The 24468-nt window shown below is 44.7% G+C and overlaps 1 protein-coding gene across 2 annotated transcripts in view; it reads right to left on the minus strand.

Annotated features, from left to right (window-relative positions):
• BPTF (bromodomain PHD finger transcription factor) overlaps window positions 1-24468 on the minus strand; it is a 3500764-nt gene that overhangs the window by 321585 nt on the left and 3154711 nt on the right. For both annotated transcript variants that reach the window (XM_044085088.1, XM_044085087.1), the window contains one exon: window positions 21234-22210. In XM_044085088.1, the coding sequence (XP_043941023.1) occupies window positions 21234-22210 (977 nt within the window). The remainder of the gene's footprint in view (window positions 1-21233; window positions 22211-24468) is intronic.

Consider the following 24468-nt stretch of genomic DNA (forward strand, 5'->3'; position numbering starts at 1 on the left):
TCGCAGACACTGGTTCAAAGCCACAATAGGAAAAAAAGCCTTCTCCAACCATTGATTCTGCCTCCGGAATCACCTGGCTAGCGACACAAGATGGCATGGTAAACTGGAATCTTTTAAGACTAAACCAAAAAGTACAGTTGTGTACACTTACCATAAATGTAGATGTTCGAGTGTATTCACTGTTGCAGTCATCACACTTGGGTTATCTGCCTGCAGGTAGCCCTCAGTCAGCCCGAATACCAGAGACTTAGTATTTCTGCGTCGGTTGCTATCGCTCCAGGTCTGATGTCAGGTCGTCAGGGGTATAAAAACAGGCAGCCGATGCCATTACATCAGTTTTTCTTGTCCCAAATGTCAGGAGCACCCCCCCCCCCAATAGGGAGCTAAGCTACGGTGGAAAAAATCACTACCAGTAAAAAGCAAATACCAATACCAATAACCCTGCAAGGGGTGAGTAGTATACACACAGAGGAGAGAAAGAGAGAGCAGGGGGCTGGAGGGAAACCAGGACTGCAACAGTGAATACACTCGAACATCTACATTTATGGTAAGTGTACACAACTGTACTATGTTCTTCATGTTTCACTGTTGCAGTCATCACACTTGGGTTGACTCCCAAAGCTGTAGAAAGAGTGGAGGCAGTCAAGAAGTGTTTGGGCTGGCTAGAATAACCTGCAGGACTGCAGTTGCAAAACCCACCCTGGATTTGGAAAATATAGGCAGGTGGTAATGCTTGGTAAATGTGTGCACAGAACTCCATATAGCAGCCTCCAGAATGTCCCTGGTAGGGACTCCCCTGAGGAATGTGTAGAGATAGATGTTGCCCTAGTGGAATGTATTCTGACCCCCTGAGGGGTTGGTTTCCCATGGTGTTTGTAGCAGAAATGGATGTAGTGTGCTATCCATTTGGAAATTGTCTGTTTTGAAATGGCCTTGCCCTCTGCCCCTGGTGAGACACTGAGTAATGAAAAAGGAAATGATAGAAACACAATAAGTGCCAGCAATGTAAAAACAAAAAACACTATTTATTCGTAAGCGCTTTCGGTGAGAACTGTGCCTCACCTTCTTCAGACAAACAATAAATCAGTTAACATTCTTTTTATAAACTGTTTAAAACCAAATCATCCAATTAATCTTAATTAAAAAGGCAAGTGCCTGTGCATATCAAAAACTCCCACTTTTCCGGGTGTTCTGAAAATTCCACTTTACAACCAGTTTCAATAAAACATAAATGAATTTATTTAAAACTGCAAAAGTATTATGTTAAAAATACAAAGACCCTAACTATTTGCATAAACACAAGCTAAAAAGCATAAACACAAGCTAAAAAGAACCCAGTATTGTGGTGAGCGGTCGACCGAAATGTGATCATTTGGTCTTATGGGTACCAAATAATAAGTAATTTAAATATTTTAACCTCAATACATACCAATAAAAATAGATCGCATCACCCAAAAATTAGTATTATATCCTAAAGAATTAATATTGATATTCCCAACTGCTAAATAAATAATGAATGAATAATAAATAAATAGTAAATAGTGGGTAATCTAAAATTAACCAACTGTTAATACAGTCAAAATGCTTCTTAGGTAACTAAACACACAAAGGACTTATACATGTGGCCTGACTAATTAAAATATAAGTATTTATGTTTTATTAAAAATGCCCATTTTAGTGTCATGCATACTTAAATAAGAATGTCATATGTAAATTAATATAAGATGTAATACAAGTAGAAATCATCTCTTCAAAGCATGAAGTTTCAAAATACATTTAATAGATAAATGTTCATTGAAGCCTGGGAAGGTATGTGCCCCTGTCTTGATTTACCACATTAATTCATTTATCTCTAAAAGGGTTTGCCATGGTCCCCCTCTGATGTCATAAGGTCTGTGCTGTTAAACAGCGAATTTAAAACTATGGCCAGGACACTCCAAAGTGTGCTTGGCCAATGCATTATTAGTATCACCTTTTCCCATAGCATAACAGTGTTCATATATTCGCTGTTTTAGCTTTCTTTCCGTTTTTCCAATGTAATAACAGTTACTGGTATGTAAAGAGATTAAAATATTTAAATTACTTGTTATTTGGTACCCATAAGACCAAATGATCGCATTTCGGTCGACCGCTCACCACAATACTGGGTTCTTTTTAGCTTGTGTTTATGCAAATAGTTAGGGTCTTTGTATTTTTAACATAATACTTTTACAGTTTTAAATAAATTCATTTATGTTTTATTGAAAATGGTTGTAAAGTGGAATTTTCAAAACACCCGAAAAGTGGGAGTTTTTGATATGCATAGGCACTTGCCTTTTTAATTAAGATTAATTGGATGATTTGGTTTTAAACAGTTTATAAAAAGGATGTTAATTGATTTATTGTTTGTCTGAAGAAGGTGAGGCACAGTTCTCACCGAAAGCGCTTACGAATAAATAGTGTTTTTTGTTTTTACATTGTCGGCTCTTATTGTGTTTCTATCGCTTCCTTTTTCATCAGTTAGTTTTTCGTTTTTTTGGAGAAACTGAGTAATAACTGGTCAGATTTCCTGAAGGGCTTAGTCCTATCCAGGTAGAATCTGAGCTGTCTGTGCACGTCCAAGGAGTGCAAGATCCTTTCCCCTTTATTTTGAGGATTAGGAAAGAAGGTTGGCAAATGGCTAGATTGGTTGAGAGCCACACTGGACACCACTTTGGGCATAAAGGATTAGTCCTGAGGGTGACCCTGTCGGCATGAAAAATAATGAAGGGTTCCACTGCCATAAGTGCTTGTAGCTCACACTCTCTTCTCGCTGAAGTGATGGCCAGAAGAAATGCTGTCTTCCAAGAGAGAAATTTTAGGTCTGCTGATGCTGCAGGCTCAAAAGGGGGTAGGTGTGAGCTTTTCCAGTACAAAGTTAAGGTCCCAAGCAGGGGTGGGTGCTCTCTTTGGTGGCCTTAAGTTGTTTGCCCCTCTCAGGAACTGTTTGATGAGAAGGTGAGAGAATAGGGGTGGCTCAGAGTTGTAATGAGCCGAGACGGCAGATGCATGAATCTTAATGGAGGAGAAGGAAAGGCCTCTGTGGAGTAGATCCGCTAAGTAATACAGGATTAGAGGTAGGGAGGGCAGAGTTGTGTCGTCTCCTTTACACTGAATCCAGGAGCAATACCTTTTCCACTTAGCATAGGATGTCCTTGTCTGGGTCTTCTGGCTTCAAGAATGAAGTCCAGCATCTGCTTCCTTAGGCTGGTCACTGGGGGAGAATTCAAGGAATAAGCCAGGCTGCAAGATTTAGGGTTTGCAGTTGCTGACGCAAGATCTGTCCCCCCCTGCCGAGTGAGCAGGGTCGGGCTCTGGGGTAGGTGCCAGGGTGGTACCAAGGCTGTGCAGGAGTGGGTACCAGTGCTGGCGTGGCCAGTCCAGGGCAATCAGAATTGTCCTTGGTCTGTCCTGTCTTATCTTGAGCAATATTCTTGAGAGAAGGGGCAGAGGGGGAAATGCATAGATTGAGAGGTTTACCCACTGGAAGGATAGGGCATCCACTTTCCAGGCCTTGCTGTGAGTTGTCCTGGTGCAGAATTTGCTGAGCTGGTGATTGCAGGGGGGGGGGCAAAGAGATCCACCTCTGGGGTCCCCCCATTACTGACTCAGAAGGCTGAAGGTGCTGGGCTCCAATTGCCACTCATGCGGGTCTAGGAGATTTCTGCTTAAGTCGTCTGCCAGTGAGTTTTGTTTGCCTGGCAGGAATTGAGCTTGCAGACAGACCTGCATGTCCAAGGCCGTGTTCCACAGGGCCATGGCTAGCCTGCAGAGTGGGTAAGAGTGGGTTCCCCCCTGCTTGTTGATGTACCACATAACTGGTGTTGTTTGTTTTTATTAGCAGGGGTCCTGGTGACAGCAGGGATCTGAATGCTATTAGAGCGTGCTGAACAGCTAGCATCTCTTTTTGGTTGATGTGCAGATGAATTTGACTTGGGCTCCAGTGTCCCTGAATGCACTTGTCGTCCAGGTGTGCCCCTCAGGCATAGTCCGATGCATCTGTGGTTAGGGTCTGGGTGGCGTGGGGTTGAGTAAAGGGCAGTACCTGGTTGTGGTTGCATGCTGCTGCCCACCAAAGAAACTCTGTCCTTAGACAAGGTATGATGGTTTCCAGGTCCTGAGAATGTTGGCACCAAACACTTTTTAAGTACCACTGAAGTTTCCTCATATGCAGTCGGGCATACGGAATTAGCAGGATACATGAGGCCATGAAACCTAGGGCCTGCAGGATTTTCCTTGCGGATAGCTGAGTTCTGGTGGCCATTTGAGTGAAGTAAAATGTCAGATAGGCTTGTTTTTTCTGGAGTAAGGAATGCCATCTGAGATGCTGTGTCCAAGCTTGCTCCCAGGAATACAATCTTTTGACTGGGGGCTAGTTTTGACTTCTTTTCATTGATGGTGTAACCTCAGGGAGGTTAGAAGGTTCTTCACAAATGTCAGGTGCTGCAACAGCATTTCCTGACTGTCTCCTTGAATCAGGCAGTCGTCCAAGTATGGGTAAATTTGAAATTTTCTCTGTCTGCAGTAGGCAGTGGCTGGAGCCAGACATTTTGTGAATACTCTGGGAACAGTGGATAAGCCAAAGGAAAGTGCAGAGAACTGATAATGCATAGATCCTGCCCTGAAGCATAGATATTTCCTGCAAGAGTCCCTGATAGGGATGTGCAGATAGGCTTCTTTTAAGTCTAGGGTGGCTAGCCAGGCATCTTTGGCTAGCATAGGAAGAAGCTGCTGCAGGGTGAACATTTTGAATTTTGGAATCACCAGGAAGGTGTTTACAATGGAAAGATCAAGGATTGGGCGCCAAATACTCTCTTTTCTGGGTACCAGGAAAAGTCTGGAATAGAACCCTTGACCTATCTGTTCTGCATGAACAGGTTGAATTGCCCTTATAGAGAGCAGGGATTGAACTTGGTATTGTGCCTCTGCCCACTGGTTTGGAGGAAGGTCTGGGAACCCTTTTGCGGTTGGCAGTGAGTGGAAGTAAAATCTGTACCCCTGGGATTCAATGTTGAGGACCCATGGGTCTTTGGTGATGGAAGTCCAGAGTTTTGCATGATAGGCAACTTTTCCTCCTAGGGGCACAAGCGGTTGGACAGACGTGGGGAGTGGAGTTGAGAAGTCATTGTGAATTCTTTCCATAAGGGGTGGCTTAGCACTCCCTGTATTTGAAGTAGAGGCACTCCATTGCTTAGATCTCTGCATACCCTGAGACTGTAGTCTGGGGTGTGCGTTTCCCCTGGGTCTAGTTTGAGATGGCCTTGAGGGGGATGGAAAGGACCAACGTTTCGAGGGGCAATGCCTACTGAATCTAGGAGGCTGTACTTGCAAGAAGTCTTTGACTGTCTGCATAGATTTAGCTTTTTCTTCCATCTTTTTAAGACCTCTTCTGCTTTGGTGCCACACAGACTGTCCTTGTTCAAAGGAGTTTCTAGCAATTTTGATTTGACATGGTCTGGCAAGGTCTGCTCCTTAAGCCAAGCATGCCTTATCAGTACAGAACCAGTGACTGCTGCCCTGCAACATGCTTCTAGGGCGTCAAAGCCACATTGCAAAGTATGCTTGCTGACTTGGCTTGCAGAATGCATAAGCTCTTGTAATTTACTTTCTGCACAAGCTGTAAAGGTAGCTACTTTTTGATTAATAAGTTCCATAATATGTTGTTGGCACTTCAGCATGTGAAACTGGCAATAAAAAGTCCTAATGGCGAGAGTTGCAGAGGTGTATACTTTCTTACCCAATTTGTCTAAAGCTCTGGAATCCCTGTCTGAAGGGGTGGGATTCTTAGCTGTAGTTGCTTTGATACCTTTAGGCCCCTGGGAGATGACCTCGGGGTCAGCAGTAGGATTTTTGAAAAGGAATTTGAGAGAGTCAGGGACTCTGTGTACCTGTCTGGTTTCCTATGAGCAGGGGGTATGGTATCAGAAGAAAGACTGGATTCCATAAAGACATCATCCACAACATCCAGGATTGGGAGCATTGCTAAAGGCCTATGTTGTGGCAAATCTAGAAATTCCGAGTCTCTTTTTGGACGGAGGATATTCTTGGCATTCCCAGTGGAAATGCTCTCAAAGTATGTAAGGTTTCACCAAAAGAAAAATCCTCTGGAGGAGAAGCAGAGGGAATGGATTCTTCTGCATCTGAATCCTCATAAGCAGATAAAGGCATGTCTTCATAATCAGATACCTCAGAGTGTCAGACTCTTGGTCTGTTAAGGCTGTTGGGGACAGGTCTCTTTTTCTCTTAGCATCTTAGCAGGGGAAGGCTGTCTTCCCCTAATCAGCCTAATAAGGTCTTCTGCCACTTTAAGCATTTGATGTTGTGGTATGGAAGCAGGTGCATGAGTTTGGGTCATTGTTTTTTTAGGTGTAGCGCATACTCTTGGCCTTAGAAACTCGGTAGTTTTAGACAAAACTGAAGATGCGAAAGAAGTCGTCGGTTTGTGTTGAATATCGGTAGTGCAAAGAACTTCCTCAGAAGCCGGTGCCTGCTCAGCGGCTCCAGACCTATCCAAGGTAGAGACATCTGCAGATTCCATAGTCGAAGAAGAGTCTCGCGGCATATCGGACTCCGAACGGGTCTCTGTAGAGGCCTGCGAATCCACTGAAGTGGGCATCAGGGGCTACGAAAGTGCCTGAGTACTGGCAAACTGGCGACTAGCTTAACGGAAGCGTCGTCAGTTTTGAGCCTGTGTAGTTTGTCTGCCTTTATCCATACGTTTTTTTCAGAAGATCGGTAGTCGGATGGCTTACCGAAGCCATTTCGGAATATGGAGATCGAGAATGAAAGCATTTAGCGGCAATAAGGGCCCGACAACGAATAGTTCAGTCATTGAACAAGGCACAAAACTGACAGCGAGGTACATCATGGTCTGGGCCTAGACAGGTGACGCAGTAAGAATGGAAATCTCTGTGAGGTATTTGCTTTCCACAGGCAAGACAATTGTTAACTTTTTCTGACATCGGTTAGAGCAAGAAAAAAAGGATCCCCAATGGGGTACTTAGCTTTAGAAGACTTCAGGATAATTCAATTCGGAAATGAAAACTCATGTAGCGGCCGACCGGCACTCGTGTGAACTGCTTCTGCTTTGGGCTACTTGGCAAGAAAGACTGATGTAATGGCGTTGGCTGTCTGTTTTTATATCCCTGATGACCAGATGTCAGACCTGGAGTGACAGCAACTGACGCAGAAATACTAAGTCTCTGTTATTCAGGCCGACTGGGGGCTACCTGCAGGCAGATAACTCAAGTGTGATGACTACAACAGTGAAACATGAAGAACATCCAGCATATCACTGATGAAGCCACGTGTACATGCTTTCAAGACAATAGTTAGTAATTTACTTACATTAAAAATGTTACTTATGTAAATGACTGATTTTTTTTCTTGTTTCAAATATAAAATTGCTAATCCATTGAAACACCAATGCATACTGCCTAAAGGATGTAAAACATCTTATGATGCAAAATATTTTTATATTATCTATTTAAATATTTACTGCATTTTAAATTGTAATGTTTGTACTTTTACCACAGCGTGTTTTGGCCCTGGTCATGGTTGAAGACGATCAACTGACTAGCCTATCCGGTTATCAAACCAAAAAAAGTTCAATTTAGGTGGCTAAAACTTAAGCAAGCGAGTACAATAAAACACACAAATATTACGAAATAAATAAAGCAACACATGATAAAACAAACAAAATGACAGAAATTATAATGTGCCAGAAAAGGCAATTTTAAAATCTGAAAAGTGATATTAAACCAGCTTAAGCACATATATTAAGAGACTTTTTAAATCCAGTGAGAGTGTCAGGGACGTTGTCAACTACACTGGAAAGATGCTCTAAAGGTGCCGCCCCTGAAAAACAAAACACTGCTTACAAAATGGAGCTGAACCCTCCAAATCTCCAACAGTTCCAAGATGTAGAAGTATAGGGCACACACAGGCTGATACCAGGCCTGTAGCACCAAAAAATAAGGGAAACCAGGTCTTGTTAGGCTAAACAGACCAAAAGCAGAATACTGTAATTGATACAAGACTAAATTGGCAGCAGTGCAGACTACACAAAGTCAGTGTAACATGGTACCATCAAGGTACCTCTCTTAATAGTGGAGCTGTGGAATTCTACACAGATGGTCAATCTCGGAGTTCAGTAACCCTTAGTACATAGCACTGCAACAGCGAGCCTGGACAAAACCAATGCACATAACACTACTGGAAAATCTATTTAATGAACAAAGTGCTTAATAAGGCCAATCTTCCACTGGTAAAAACAAGACAACTTGATAATAGCTGATATATGATCTTTTAAGGATAATCTGGTCATCAACAATTACTCTTAAATTCTGCACCACAGACTAACTGGAATTTCAGCTTGTTATGACTACAGATACTATTAGGGGACACAACAACAGTAAAGATGAATTCTGGATTGTGGCATGTATAGCCACTGCAGACTACTTCAACATAAAGAGCTTTACCTGATTAGTGTATTAATACAGTAATTCATTCACTAGTCTTATATATAAAGTCATGGAAAGAATTATCAAGGAGATGACCAACAGAGATATAGTAAACCTTCAGACACTGGACCCAACCCAGTTTGGTTTCATCAGGGGCAGATCATGCCTACTCAACCTGGTGGACTTCTTTGAGAAGGTCACCAAAGCAATGGATGAGAGCAAAATCATTCACACTGCCTACCTTGACATGGCCAAGGCATGTGACACAATACCCCACTCAAGCATTGTTGACAAACTCAAGAGGTTAGGTACAAACCCATATGTCACCCAGTAGATAGCCAACTGACTCACAGACAGGACCCAGGAAGTTAGAACTGGGAAGTCCACTTCTACATAGAGGCCAGTCACAAGTGGAGTTCCTCAAAGATCAGTCCTTGGACCACACCTTTTTTGCATTTACTTCTCAGACATCAAGGCCAATATCAGTGGTGTTTTGCTGACTAAATCTCCAGGAGGGGCTGACACAGACAAACAACTGGTGTCAGAGCCACGGAGTAAAACTAAATGCCAAGAAAGGCATAACAGTATCTTTTGGGAAGTCACCCATCCCTGATAATTATTAGAGCTGACCGAGTAGCCAGGGACTTAGGGACACCCACAGAAAGTAATCTAACCTTTGACCATCATGTGTCTAGAGTGGTGAGGAAAGCATTCTATGTTGCGCAACTTATAAACAAAGGTATGGCATCCAAGTCCAAGGACGTCATTGTTCCACTGTATTCGGCATTCATCAGATCTATCATTGAGTACAATTACCCCTTTGCTATGTACCTAACCAGGCATATCCAACAATTGGAATGTCCACAGAAGTTTCTCACTAAAAGAATACAGGGAGTAAGTAAAATGTCCTATGCAGATCGCCTCAAAACCCTATCCCTGTATTCTGTCTCCTACATGCTTTTGAAGGAAGATCTATGCCTGGCATATGGGGCATTGTCAGACCTCACTCTGATGGACCTCCTGGATATCCACAAAACAAACAGCACCAGAATTACCCATTCTAAAGACTTAAACATTGCCTGTGATATAAATAGGACCTGCTGGTGAGATAGGTATGTATCCCAGAGACTACCGCATCTATGGAACAGGCACCTCATCCTATTTGAAGCAAAGTTCCTCCCTAACCCAATTCAAGTACAACTTGGACAATTGGATGGGAAACAAGAAATTCATCCCTGGTTTGACACCTATGTCTCTAATGGACACAGGTAACCTTGTAAATGGTTCATTTCCCAGGCCCATACTTACACTTATCAAGAGTATCAATTAGAATAAACCTGGACCAGTTCTAAGGTGACAAAATGCTCCATATGAGTAGAGTGTTCTTATGAGTGTACCATGGTCAACACTTGACCTGACAAAGGCAAGATTAGTGGTAAAGAGCAACCAGTTCACATTCTTTTTCTTCTGATAATGCCTTCGGGGTGGCATAACAGGCTGGGCATCAAAGCTTGCCCACCTTCTAGAAGAGAGCTGTTAGCTACCACAGACGTCTCCGAAGACAAATACAAAGATTTCTAAGACATCGTTACCTGATAAACAGATAAGTGTGCATCCAATAAAAGTCTGCCCTTGAGAAGGCTGATGTGATACTGTAAGTGCCAATTTGCAGCATTCAAGCAACGAAATTGAGAGAAATAGCGGGGATACAATTATATGCCTCTACCGCCTCATTAAGGCCCTCATCACTAAACACCTGTTGTTCCTGACTGAAGACATGAGCCAGTGTGGTAAACAGGCCAATTTTTCTGCAAGTCTCTTACTGGGGAACAAAGCATCAATTAGGATTCCCAAGCAACAACAAATGTGCTGTGGAGTGGCAGCCTACAATGGAAATGCCCAGCAATCAGGAAGAGTCATGTCGGGAGCAAATAACTAATTAAGACAAGGAAGTCCATGAAATCCTGAAGGAACATCCTCCCACTTCAAGGTGGAAGACAGATGAAAATGTACTTAAAGTTTGCTCCTACACCTATAACATACTGAAAGAATTTGATAGTGCCAACCTTAACTTTTTTCAAAACTACAGCTGAGCAGTGGAAGGTTGCAACTCCATATCCACCTCAGCCAGCCTAAGATAACAAGAGGTACTACTGCCACAACATTAAACTGTAGTTAGTATCAAGCCATGCTTCTGTAATGAAAGTCACTTTCTGTAATAAACACCAAGCCAATACTGCAGAATAAATCACATATGATGCTGGGCTTGATCCTGGCAGACTTGGTATCTGAGAACATTACCCTAGCTAGGGCTACAGGAATACAGGTTCTGCATACCTATCCATGAAGAAACAGGAAAAGTACAGTTTCTTCATTTATTTATTTATTTTTACCAGGTAAAGTCTGACTGGGCATGAGGCCTATTTTCAGCGAAGGCCCGGGGAGAAAATCTCCATACATAAAATACAGTATTAAACAATCAAATTAAAACATATAAATTTAACAAAAATGGCATAGTGATCAAAACTGGCTGCATGAGTTAACAGTGAGAACAGTGTGATACAGTAACTGCAAGACAGAGAAATGCAGTCTACATAACTGTTAAAGACAAAGCAGTATGTATGTACTAACTGACAGAGTACTAAAGCTGATCAGAAAAAAAGTGAGGACGAAGAAGGTGCAGAGCCATGGTCCAACAAATCTTGAAGAATGATCTAGTAAATCCAACTCTGAACCTTGAGAAAACATCCAACTTACAATGCTTAGTAAAATGTGTGAACTGAAGACCATGTAGCTGGCTTAAGGATGGTTCCACAACAGAACCACTAGAAAAAAAATAGTGAAATGAGCCTTGACAGAGGTGGAAAGCTGCTTCCCTTAAAAAGATTAACAAATAAATGGCTTTGGAAATCCAGGAAGAAATAGTTTGCTTACAAACTGGTAACCCCAAATTCTTTTCATGAAATGATACACAGAGCTACTTTGATTTTCTAGCAACATTAGTCTTGTCCATGTCAAATCTGACCTGTCTATGCACATCCAAAGAATATCGGATCCGAGCCGGCAACTTGTAGCATAGCTATGGATCCGAGCTCCTAGCTCCTCCCCTCACTCATAATCCCCTGCCAACCTCCTATGACCTCAGATCAAGTTTGCCCCTCTATGGATACCTGAAAAGGTGTTCCAACAAGCATAATAGCTAGAATAATATAACAGGACCAAGTTCTGAAGGCCAGGGGGAAGGAGGGGGGGATGGTTGCAGACAAATGAAGCCACCTACTCAGATGGAACGTTATGGTGAGTACATAACTTCTTAATCTGGAGTAGGGACTTCATTTGTCAGCAACCTGTGGGACAGAGTCCCCAGCTACCTGAATCTTGGGCGGCCATCATGGAAGGATGTTCCGGAGCACTGCGGAGCCAAAGGATGCTCTCCCTCTAGAAATTACGTCCAGTTTGTAGTGGTTAATAAAAGTATGAGATGAGGCCCAAGTAGCTGCCGAACAAATATCGTCCAATGGCACTCTAGATTTAAAAGCAGCAGAAGTAGAGATGGAGCGAGTGGAATGTGCACGGACTCCCTCAGGTGCGGGCCTCCCGAAAGCTTGGTAGGCCAAAAGAATACACTGAGAAATCCAACATGACAAGGTGACCTTTGAAACGGCTTTACCCAAACTGAATTTAGCAAAGGAGACAAACAACTGATCAGATTGTCTGTGACCAGCTGTCCTATGAATATAGAAACGCAGCTGCCTGTGTATATCTACAGAATGCAGCTTGTACTCTCCTTTATTTTGATACTTAGGGAAGAAAACCAGTAAGTTGATGGACTGATTGACATTTACTTCCGATGCCACCTTGGGAAGAAAGGAGGGATTGGTCCTGAGGTACACTCTGTCTGGATGGAAGACCAAGTAAGGAGGCTTTACGGAAAGGGCTTGGAGTTCCGAAACTCTCTTGGCTGAAATGATGGCTACCAGGAATGCTGTTTTCCAGGACAAATATTTGAGATTGACCGATGCAGCTGGTTCAAAGGGAGAAGCAGTCAAGGCTTGAAGGACTAGAGAAAGATCCCAAGGGGGTACGGCTTCTTTGACAGGAGGTCTGAGTAGAAAGGTGCCCTTGAGAAATGTTTTGCACAATTTAGCTGACATCAAAGGACCTGTCTCATGTCCCACATGGTAATGGGAGATGGCTGCCAACTGTACCTTGACTGTCGAACAACTAGCTCCTTGCTGAAAGAGTCCGGTTAGAAAATCCAGTACGGACGGTAGAGGGGCAGTGAAGGGATCCAGATTATGATGTTCCGCCCAGACGGAAAAGCGTCTCCATTTACTGCGGTATATTTTTCTGGTGGAAGGCTTATGTGCTGCCACCAGGATGGCTTTGACTGGTAAAGAGATGCCGGGAGTCCTGACTAAGAGTGGAACTGGAGCAACCAAGCTGTCAGCTTCAGGTTGACCAGATTCGGAGTCTGTAATTCCGATGGATGGGAGATTAGATCCAGAGTGGGATCCAGAATCCAAGGAGGATTCACTAGATGAGACCACAGGTAAGGGAACCAAGTTTGCCGAGGCCAGAATGGGGCAATGAGGATCATTCTGCTCCCCAACCGCAAGGCTTTCTGTAAGAGCTTTAGCATCAGGGGTAAAGGAGGGTAGGCATAGAGTAGACTGGGCGGCCAAGCATGCACCAGAGCGTCTCTCGGGGCTTCCCCTGGTGGGGGAATCAGAGCGAAGAAGCTGTCGCATTTTGTATTTAAGGGAGAGGCAAAGAGATCGCAGCAGGGTTGCCCCCATTTTGAGAATATCTGCTTCGCTACTAGTGGGTTGAGAGACCACTCGTAAGGGGAAAGAATGGTGCGGCTGAGTTTGTCCGCCAGAATGTTGGCCCACCCCGGAATGTGCATTGCGATCAGAAAGCGGTTGGTGGAAATCGCCCATTCCCACACTCTCATGGCTTTTCGGCATAAGGAGTAGGATCCGGTTCCCCCCTGTTTGTTGATGTACCAAACAACAGACATGTTGTCTGACTGAATTGCAATCGTTCCTACGGGGAGGAGATTCTGAAGTGCCTGCAACGCCAACAGCACCGCTCTCATCTCCAGAACGTTGATATGCAAGGAGGTCTCTGTATCATTCCATGTGCCTTGGACTGTCCTGCCCGTGTAATGCCCCCCCCACCCGAGGCGAGAGGCGTCCGTGGACAGCGTGGCGAGAGGGGGAGGAGTGCAGAAGGGCCGGCCTACATGGAGGTCCAGGGATTGGAGCCACCATAACAGGGCCCTCCTGCAAACCTTGCTGATAGAGATAGAGTGGCAGAGAGGAAGAGATTGGAAGGACCATTGCACTTGAAGGGTCCACTGCAGTACCCTCATATTTAGGCGAGCACATGGAAGAAGCGTTATTGCAGCCTCCATGGAGCCCAGTGCCCTCAGGACCAATTCTGCCGGTGGAGCTTCCGATTGTAGGATGGCCCGCACATGCAATCTCAGATTCTGTAGTCATTCTGAAGTCAGGAAGACTCGTAGATCCCTGGTATCTAATCTGGCCCCTATGAACTCTATTACTTGTGTCGGAGCAAGGGAAGATTTGTCCGCATTGATTGTGATGCTTAACTGGGGGGCTAGTGGGAGAAAGTAATCTCTGGCTGAGCAGAGTAGATGCCTTGTTGGGGCAGTTAGAAGCCAGTCGTCCAGGTACAGAAAGACCTGCATTCCCTGGAGTCTCAGGTGGGCAGCTATCACTGCTAAAACTTTGGTGAACACCCTGGGGGCTGTGGTGAGGCCAAAGGGAAGGACCCTGAACTGATAATGACTGGCTCCCAGCCGGAAGTGGAGAAACCTCCTGGATCGTCTGTCCATTAGAATATGGTAGTACGCAACCTTGAGGTCTATAGAGCACATCCAATCGCACTCCTGTAAGAGGGGGAGAATGGATTGAAGAGTGACCATTCGGAATTTTTCCTTGGTTACCGACAGGTTCAAGAGGGAAAGATCTAGAATTGGTCTTAAGTCCCCCGTCTTTTTTGGCACCAGAAAGAAACTGGAGTAGAACCCTAATCCGAGCTGGTCTTGGGGGACGGGTTGGATGGCTCTTTTTTTTTAACAGCTGATGGATTTCTGCGGCTGCAGCCTCCCTCTGATCGGGTGGAACATCGGGGAGGCTCCTGAGTTTGGGGACATGATACATTGGAATTTTGTAGCCTCTGGATATGATACGAAGCACCCAGCTGTCTGATGTGATGGACTCCCATGCCGCCAGATGCCTCGAGAAACACCCCCCAACTGCCTCCAGAGCAGAGCAGTCGGGCAACCCTTCAGGGCTGCTGCATGGGCCGGTCAGAGAAGGATTCTCTGGACCCAAAGTTCTTTGGGGCCCCTCTGACCCTAGGGCGGCGTCCTCCCTGTCCTCCTCTGCCACGGAAGGACTGGTTGTCCGGAGCAGGTTGGGAATGTTGCAATTTCCGGAACCACATCATCTTCTGTCCCTTTTGGTTCTTCGAGAAGGACCTCTGGGGAGCAGAGAAGCGGACTCCAACGGCAAACAACGTCTTCCCGTCGTCCTCGCTCTGGACCAGTGTTTCGCAAACGGTCTTGCCAAACAAGGCAGAACCATCAAAAGGGGCATTCGCAAAGGACGCCTTAAAGGGCTCCGCGAAGTCACAATGCCGGAGCCAGGCCTGACGTCTCATGACTAGGCTCGCTCCGCTAGCTCTAGTGGCTCCCTCAGTAGCGTGGGACAAAAGCCGCATAGAGGTATTGGAGATAGACCTTAGAGTGGCCATTCCAGTGTAGTACAACTGCTTGTCCTCCGCCAACATGGACTCGGGGGGGGGGGGAAGCAGCGTATTCTTTGATAAGATCCCGCTGCATCCTGATGACATGTGCCATATAGTTCAGAGACCTTACCGAGAAGGTCGCTGAACTAAAAACCCGCTTCCCAAGGCGATCCATCGAGCGGGACTCCTTGCTCGGTGGATGGACCGAGGGGCTCTCCTGAGCTAGTTCCCTCTTCGTGGCTGCCGCCGTCAACATGGCATCTACGGGGGGACCCTTGCTCCAGTGGGACCGATCTGTGGGGGGGCTCAGTATCCTGTCCGGGCATTTAGGGACTGGCTCCACAGTGTCCAGCTCCTTCCACGCCCTGGTGGTAATAAGGTCCACCAGGGGGTTGGCCGGAGGGGACACCCAAGAGGTAGACGGGCCTGCTTCGAATGCCTCCAGGAACACGGACTCGTCAGAGGAAGCCTTGGGGGCAGACCACCCACCTCTGATCCTAAGCATTTCCATGATGTCTCCAAAGGAGACATCCTCCGGGGGTGACCTTGGGGAGCCTTCCCCTTCATCCAAGTCCGTGTCCTCTGTTAAGGACTCAGGGGAGTCCACGTGCCTCCTCTTACACTTGTGCTTGCGAGGCACTTCCTCAGGGGGGCTGTCCGAGGAAGTCTCGCCAGCAATGTCTTGTTCCAATGGAACAACCTGGGACATCGAAGCAGGATGTCCCTGTGGCCGGGTGATGGAAGCCTGACCCAGCAGAGGGAGTGCAGGGTGGAGCCGAGGCAAGGGCCGAGGGTCTGGATGCCCTCGACAGAGCCCTCTCCACTGCATCAAAGGCCGAGGGGGAGCCGCTCTCCCTGGGCTCCGAAAGTCGACTCCCACTCGGATCCGATGAAGGGATCAGAACTGGCACCGAGACCGTCGGATTCGAGGGACCAGTGTGCACCGACCCGGATGGAGCCGAAGGCACACTGAAACCCTCGGATCTGAAGCTCAGCCCACAGCTCCGAGAGGTCGGATCCAACGATGGAACAGACAAACTCGAGGGCAGGGTCGGATCCGAAGTACCCAGTACTGTCGGCACCGACCCATCCCCGGCTCCGACGCTGCCCGGCTCCGAACGCTCCGAACTCGGGAAGTGGGTCGGAGAAAGAGCAATCGGTGCAAAGAAAGGGGTTGAGCTCCCCCCCAAAGGGGGGGGGGGCAAGAGCACTCCCATCTGCAGCTGGGCCTGGATGAACCTTCGCATCATCCGGTCCAAGTCTGCATCTGACAGGCTGTATGTAGATCTCGAAGAGGCCACCGAGGCAGGCCTGGAGTGCCACCTCGATGACCTCGATGGAGATCGGGTCTCCTCCTCCTCGGGTCCCGGGGAGAAGCAAGGAGATCGGAGCCGAGGAGGAGGAAACCTGGAAGCCGTGGAGGGAGAAGCCCGCTTAGCCGGGGGGACCGAAGCGGAGGCCTCGGCCCGCCGCTTGTGGTGCTTCTCCCTCCGTTTCTCCCTCCTGGCCTTCCTGTCCTCCGGCGCTTTAGTGGGAGTTTGAATCCCGGCTGGGGGAAGGGGGGCAGGAGTGGCTACCACCACAGACTGAGGAGGTGCCACAGGAGGAGCGGAGGCCGAAGCCGAATCCGGAGGCAAAAGACCCGCCAGGACAAGCTTCGACCTCCGCTCTTTCAGTGCCCTGGGGTTGAACGCTGCACAAATTGTACATCCTGAAGAGAGGTGTTCAACCCCAAGGCACCGAACACACCGAGTGTGGCCATCAGCTGGAGATAGCTTATGGCCACACTCGGTGCATTTAGAAAAAATAGGTTTTGGGGCCTCTGCTATACCCAAAACTAAAGTACACTACACAAGCACACAGGCCCCAAACACAAACACACACAGACACACTCTAACGACCAGAGAGGGGAGGGTGAAAACCAAAAAAAAATTAAACTAAATAGGAACCTAACCACTCACACAAATTACAAATACAAAGTTTGACAAAAAAGATGAAGAAATTCACTTATCTGTTGATAAACGCTAGGAGCTCTAAAATCTAGCTACACACTCAAGCGCGGCAAACTAGATCTGAGGTCATAGGAGGTTGCCAGGGGATTATGGGTGAGGGGAGGAGCTAGGAGCTCGGATCCATAGCTATGCTACAAGTTGCCGGCTCGGATCGATATCGGATCCAAGACCCACAGGTTGCTGACAAATGAAGTCCCTACTCCAAATTAACCCATTAATCATACTGGGCATGAAGGAAGGATTAATTCTAGCAGTAACCCAACCCAATGGAAAACAAGGAAGGGTGGAACTGTCATCAAAGCTTGCAGCTCTGAAACTCTCGTGGCAGAAGTAAGGGCTAGTAACAGAATAGTATTCCCATGTACAAAGTTTCAAAGACGACTTGTCAGTTAGCTCAAAGGGGGCTAGAATCAGTTTTTCCAGAACATAACTCTGGTCTCACAGGAAAGGAACAAGTTTTCTTGGTGGACTAATACGTAGAACGCCTTTCAAAAACTGTCTGACTTCAAAACCTGCTGAAAGGGGTGGAATAATAGGCAGACAGGCAGATATGACTGACAAAATAAGCTTTCACAGATCATTATGCCAGACCAGAGTTGAGCAACAAACACGATTAAGAGAGAACAATAGGGATCTACATTAGAAAAGGGTCATGGTTCTTCTTTTTGCACCACAAAGTAAATATCTTTCATTCTGAACTTACGATATTCCAGCAGTTGGTTTCCTAGTCTCCTATAAAACATTGAGCATGTCCTCAGAGAAGCAGTGCCTGAAAGTTATCAAAACTCTATCACCCAAAGAGTAAATCAGAGAGTTTGCAGATGAAGGTGAATGAGAGAGCTCTTACTCTGTGCAAGTAAGTTCATTTTGTGTGGTAACTTGTGAAGGATGCCCCTGGCCAAATGGAAGAAAATTGGGAAGGGGGAACCCAGTGTTGTCTAAGCCAGAATGAAGTCATCAGCAACAGTTTTGGCTTGTCGCTCATAATCTTGAAAAGGACCCTTGGCAACAAAGGCAAGGAATGGAAAGAATAGAGGAACTTCTCCTGCCAAGAAAATGACATGGCATCCATTCTCCATGGCTGAAACCCTGCACCAGAACTGTTTTAGTTGTCTGTTGTAGATGGAGGTAAAAAGTTCTACCGATGGAGTACCCACTACCAGACAATATCCAGGAACATTTAACATCCATTTCTGAGGGGGGGGGGTCTGCTCTGGATCTGCTCAACATGTTTGCCATTTTTTTCTGAGAGAAAGAAAACTACCTAAATAACAAGGTTGAGTTGAACAGCAATCTCCCATGCCATCAAGGCCAATCTGCAAAGACGAGAAGACTTGGTTCCCCCTTGCATATGTACAAGTGAATGTGGTGTTGTCTGTGAAAACTCTGAGGGGTCCTGGAGTCCAAACATGATTTAAAGCTTAATGGGCTAGAATCAGTGCGCTCATTTCCTTGATATTTATATGATCTTACCCCTCTTTGGTACACCAAACCCCTTGGGCCTTGATGTTGGAAAAGGCATCCCATGCCAATTTGGAATTGTCTGTGCGAACCTCTTGGCAAGGGGGAGGAATCAAAAAGTGAGTACCTGAATTGAGGGGAGTCTGGTTGATTCACCAAAATATCTCCCTCCATGATGCATGGCAAGAGAGAAATCAATATGGCAGTACTGAACCCAAACTGACTTGAGATGCCACTGAATCTTCCTCATTTGGTGTCTAGCATAGGAATGGTTGATACCATGAACTCAGGGGCTATCAAAATCTTTTTTGCTGAGGTCATCTGCAATGGAAAATGACTGTGTAACAACTGTTTCAAGAACAGAAACTTATCCTACGGAAGGAAAGCTGTCACTGTCAGGGTGATGATCCTGCATCCTAGAAAGATCAGGTCATGGGATGGGGTCAGTCTCAACTTTTTTAGGTTCAGAGTAAATCCTAAAAATGAGAAGGTGGTTCATTATGAAATTCAGATCGTTCAGCTTGGAGAAGTAAGTCATCCAGATAAGGGAATATTTGGACTCTGAAGTAAGCAAAAGGCTATAACAGGAGCTAGACCCTTGGGGCTGTAGAAGGACCAAAGCAGAAAACTGAAAATGTGATGAACACAGAGAATCTCAAGAATTTCCTAAAAGAGGATGGATATGGATGTGAAGGTAAGCATCTTTCAAATCCAGAGACTAAAACTGAACGGTTAACATTATCGGCTTACAGTGCAGGAAGAGAGCATATCACCATAACACGCATGCACACCATTTCCTCCCTGTGGGATTATTTTGGGTACGAACAAAATTAAAACTGGTAGTAACTACCTAGACTTCTGCAGGACCATAAGAACATCAAACATCATCAAAATAAGATTTTTTTTTTCATTTCTTAAACAATGTGGTTTTACTATCTAATTGCTTCTATTAGTATTATAGTGTACATAACCACATTTGTCTGTATCAAACATTATACATATATAGTTGGTAGATGTAGAAAATACATGGTTATTGATATAAGTTATTCTGATCCTCTTACTGTTATGTTAAATGTAGAGGCAAACAACTTTACTGTTGAATGACATGAAACTTATCTCTCTGGGTTTAATCAGTAGATAGGTTCTGCCATGTATAAACAGCTCCATTAATGAAGTATTAATAAGCAGAATAAAGAAATGCTCTCTTTACTCCAGACATCTATAATGACCTTAAACTTACCTCATGCATTCTTAAACTTTACCTTTACTTCAGTTTCACTACTTTCGCATAAGGATGCAAGTACTTAATTTTCTTTAAATATTTGTTTAAAAGATGTGCAAAACTGAACAGCTGACTATTTTCAGCCACAGCCCAGGTAAAACCGAATTGATCACATGATGTCAAGACTGTGGGGATAAACTAACAAAAATAGCTAGCACACTGCCAAAAAATGTTTACTGTGTACAGGATCCAAAGATCGAGACAGATGAAAAATAGTCAAGGAAATGTTGGACCAGTTTTGGCAAATACCATCCTCGGTACAAAACTATCACATGACTTAAATGCATCCATAAAATGTATCCAACTTGATGTCATCACCTTTAAGCAGTACACACCAAAATACTGATACAGTTAATTATTATAAATCAGTTATAACAATTCATTAAGACCAGGGGGAAAAATGCCTCCAGTGTAACAATCCAAAATCGTTCTTTACTGGTTAAGTGAGTCTGCCACCGTAACCCATTAGGAGAACTCACAGAAATCCCATCAGTCCCAACAAACTGAAAATGTGCTTTTAGCATGTTTCATCTGATGCTTGTAAAATGCATTTGATTCCTTATGACATCTAGTATCACTCACATGTTCAAAAAAATAGTTTTCAATTACCAAGAAGTTCTTACCTACATAAAATCCACAGGAAACACAAATGGCTAGATATATGAGCCACTCTGAATCACAAGTGATCAATTCATTAATTTGATAAATCTTAATTCTGTTTAGCTGATGTAAATTCTTTAGTTTTCATAACCCCTTTACATGCAATACAATGACTGCATGGTGAACAAATCTGCACCCGGGTATCTTCCAATGTACTTTGAACAATAAATTTTATATGAATACCTTTTTTATAAGGACTTGCTATACCTTACTTATGAAGTGCCCCCTTCCTAGAAGAAAAATGACATTGGGAAGGTAAAAGTTCAGCCAAATCCTTATCAGTTAACAGAATATTATAATGCCTATGTATTAAATTGTGGAACATTCTGATATTTCTACCAAAAGTGGCAATACATCATAATATGGGATCTGTCTTAGTTCAGTTAACATATCTCAATACCTCAGTCCTGTTTTTCGAATCCACCCTACAAGAGTTCATAACACTATCCAGATGGTATATACAAATTTGAAGCAATAACACTCACAAGTGTATTAAAAAAGAAAAACTTGGCGAAATTTGAAACGGTAATATTTGCAGATGTGCAAGAAAAACATTACCTGTTTCTGTATCATTTCACTTGGAGAAGTACCCTGACCAGCTTGCTCCTTCTTAGATTCCAGCTGCTGCTGCTTTTTTTGTTGTTGCTCTCTGATTTGTTTGAGATGCTGGATCCGTTGCAGCTGTTCTTGAACACTGGTTGCCTGAACAGTCACTACATTCTGTATCTGATGTGGCTGCGCTGCATTGGTCTGCTGAATCTGAATAGGCAACTGCAACTTAATCTGTTGAGCCACAACACCCTGCTGGGCTTGTATCTGAGCCATGACATGAGACTGGATCTGTGAAAGTACCTGAACTTGTTGAGGAACAGTAATAACCTGTGTCTGAGGTGGCTGGATCTGCAGAGGACAGGTTGTAGACTGCACAGTTACTTGAGATACTGGTTGCGTTGCTGGAATAGTATGAAGATGGGACTGCAGTGGGGATGATGCCTGAGCCTGGGTATGGGACTGAATTTTCAGAGATGCTGATGCCACTGGTTGGGTCTGGATGGGCATCTGAGGTGGAGTTCGAACTGGAGTTACCTGTGATGGTGAAACTTGCACTGGTGACTGATTAGCTGCTGGCATCGCAAGTGGTGATGAAACTTGGATGTGAGGATGTGGCTGCACAGCTGATTGAATCTGAGGCTGTTGCATGTGACCTGATTGTACCTGTGCAGGCTGAATGACTGCAGCTTGTTGCTGGGATGTGACTACACTCTGACCCTGAGGCAAAGCTTGGGTCTGAGAGATTGTCTGCGGTGAAGGAGGAGGAGTCTGTGGTTTGTCAGGAAGCTGTATCTGGGACAGTAATGGTGATGGTGCTGGCGCTTGACATTGTGGCTGACCAGAAGGCAGAATTTGAGCATGATTTTGTGTCTGAAAGACCTGAGAAGCCTGCAGCTGTCCTTGGGTCTGTGACTGTGTGGATTGAGCTTGTATTTGCTGCATGTGTTGCTGCTGTATTGCAGGTTGCTTCTGTTCCACCGAACCTATGTGAAACAAAACATGAGACAATCTGAATGCAGGATGTATCAAAGTACTATGCATACTACACTAAGAAATTAAGAAATGCTACACCGGGACAGGAAATACATATGGTTTGGAAGCCACATACTGGAATGTTGACAGGGCCATATGGCATCCTCTGCAGTTCCTCAAACTGGTTCCCTCCTCATCTAGCGCCTTCAGGAGTACACCAAACTACCCCCCATTCAATGTTAAAGAGCACAAAAAGAAACCTCTTCTGTACTGCACTCCTATGAATATAGCAAGCTACTTGCTTCAACTGATGACAACAAGCAATTTTTACATAGTTACTACCAAACTCTAGCTTCTATATTTACAAAGAAGATGGTTTATCACTGGCTACAGCCCCAAAAGCCCATTCTACTACATGTGTAGCTTCGTCAACAGCATGTCTGTGCAGCTACCACCTAGTTCAAGATTCATACCTTCATTTCACTAAAAATTGGACATACAATCCAGATCAAGAGCCTCTTTTGGTTTGGTTGTGCTCCAGAATATCCTACTATAAAACCACCCAAGCGTTACAGTAGCTGGGGACTCTGTACCATACACTGAGGACTGGCTGGAAAATATAACATCAGATACAAATGTTTTGTAGTTATGGTAACAACAGATAGATGTTGCATGTTTCCATCCTTCCTCAAATAACCCCTCCCCCACTTTCCTCCTCCTATTTTTTCTATGGTATTTAGCCTCTCAACTCCTGGACTGCTCTGGCAAACTTAGCCTTGGTTCCTAGTGGTTTCTTATCAAGTCTATATTATCTGCTGATTTCTTTACTTACATTAGATGCTGTATACTTGCCTTGTTTCTTGCAAGCAAACTCAATCTGAGGTAGTTTTGTTTACAAAGGGTAGTTATGGGTAAGGGGAAGAGCCTCAGCACCAGATCCATAGCTTGAAAGTGGTTGAAGTCAAATCAGATGACCCACGCATTGAGGAACAGACATTAAAGACCATATCAGATCTCAAGCATATTCTTGCATGAGAAAGGTGAAACTCAGGCTAGAAAGCAAGCGGATTAGGTCTTAAAGGCAGAATTTCATTGCCAGCTATAAATGAAAGCCCATTGAGTGTCTAATTCTTACCCCCTTATGTTTAGTTAAAAAGAAGGTTATTAGTTAACAGAAAATATCCCCTAGTGATGTAACGTACTCAAGGTAGGGAGATGAGGGGAATAAATGGTTCTATGGGTACTTAATGAGGTGTGAAAGTCAAGGTTGGTAAAAGATAAAACTCAATTACAGTCCTCTACTAGCAATCAGCTTAGATCTTTGCTATTCAACACACTCATCCCTCTTCTGAGCAATAAATGTAAGTTACATAACTCAACATAACGATATATCAGTGTTGTCTGTATCTGTCCTTCCTCAACTTATGGGTTTTCAGATACAACTTCAGCCACTTTCAAGCTTTGGATCTGGTGCCCAAGTTCCTCCCAAACTACTTCAGATCAAGTTCTCCCCAAGAAAAAGAGGCAACTTACCATGGTCAAGTTATAAATAAGAAACCTTCTGAAAAACTAGGGGGGAGGATAGCAGAAAAATTCCTCTAAAAAAGGTTTAGATAGTCTTAAGGATGTGATGGGCACGTGATTCTTGCCAATGTGAAAAGAAGATATGGTTGCTAATTGTACTTTGACAGTACACCAGCCGGGAATTCCAAGACTGCTGGAAGTGGAGCTGAAAAAGGATGAAAATTGTTCTCAACTGCCGAGATAGAGAACTTTTTCCATTTTCCTATGTAAATCTTGTGTGCAGAAGGTGTCTGCGAAGAAGTTAGACTACAAACAACCAGGGATGAAAACCTGGACTGTCAGCCAACATTAGAATTGGAGAAACCACACGGTCAACTTGAGGGATTGAATGTCTGGGTAAGGCAACCCTGATAGGTTACAGAGTACATCTGGAGCCAAGGCTAGCACTCAGGAATGACATACTAGATGACGCCAGCGGAAAGGAACCATACTTGTCAAAGGCTGGTAGGGGGCTAAGAGGGCAACTGTGATCTTCCTCAGCAATGCTTTCTGCAAAAACTGTGGAATCAAAGGAGATAGAGGGAAGGCATAAAGAAGTCCTAGGGGCCCATTGTGGGTCAGAGTCAGACCAATCCCTGATGCCCCCCCCCTTGAGGATCAGAGCAAAGAACTTGCTGCACCTGGTGTTGTGTGTCCCAATGGCTGAATATCTGCTCCATGACTACTGGATTGAGAGACCATTTAT

Source organism: Protopterus annectens, chromosome 10.part0 (assembly GCF_019279795.1).
Source record: "Protopterus annectens isolate FY-2018-M chromosome 10.part0, PAN1.0, whole genome shotgun sequence".
NCBI lineage: Eukaryota > Metazoa > Chordata > Ceratodontiformes > Protopteridae > Protopterus > Protopterus annectens.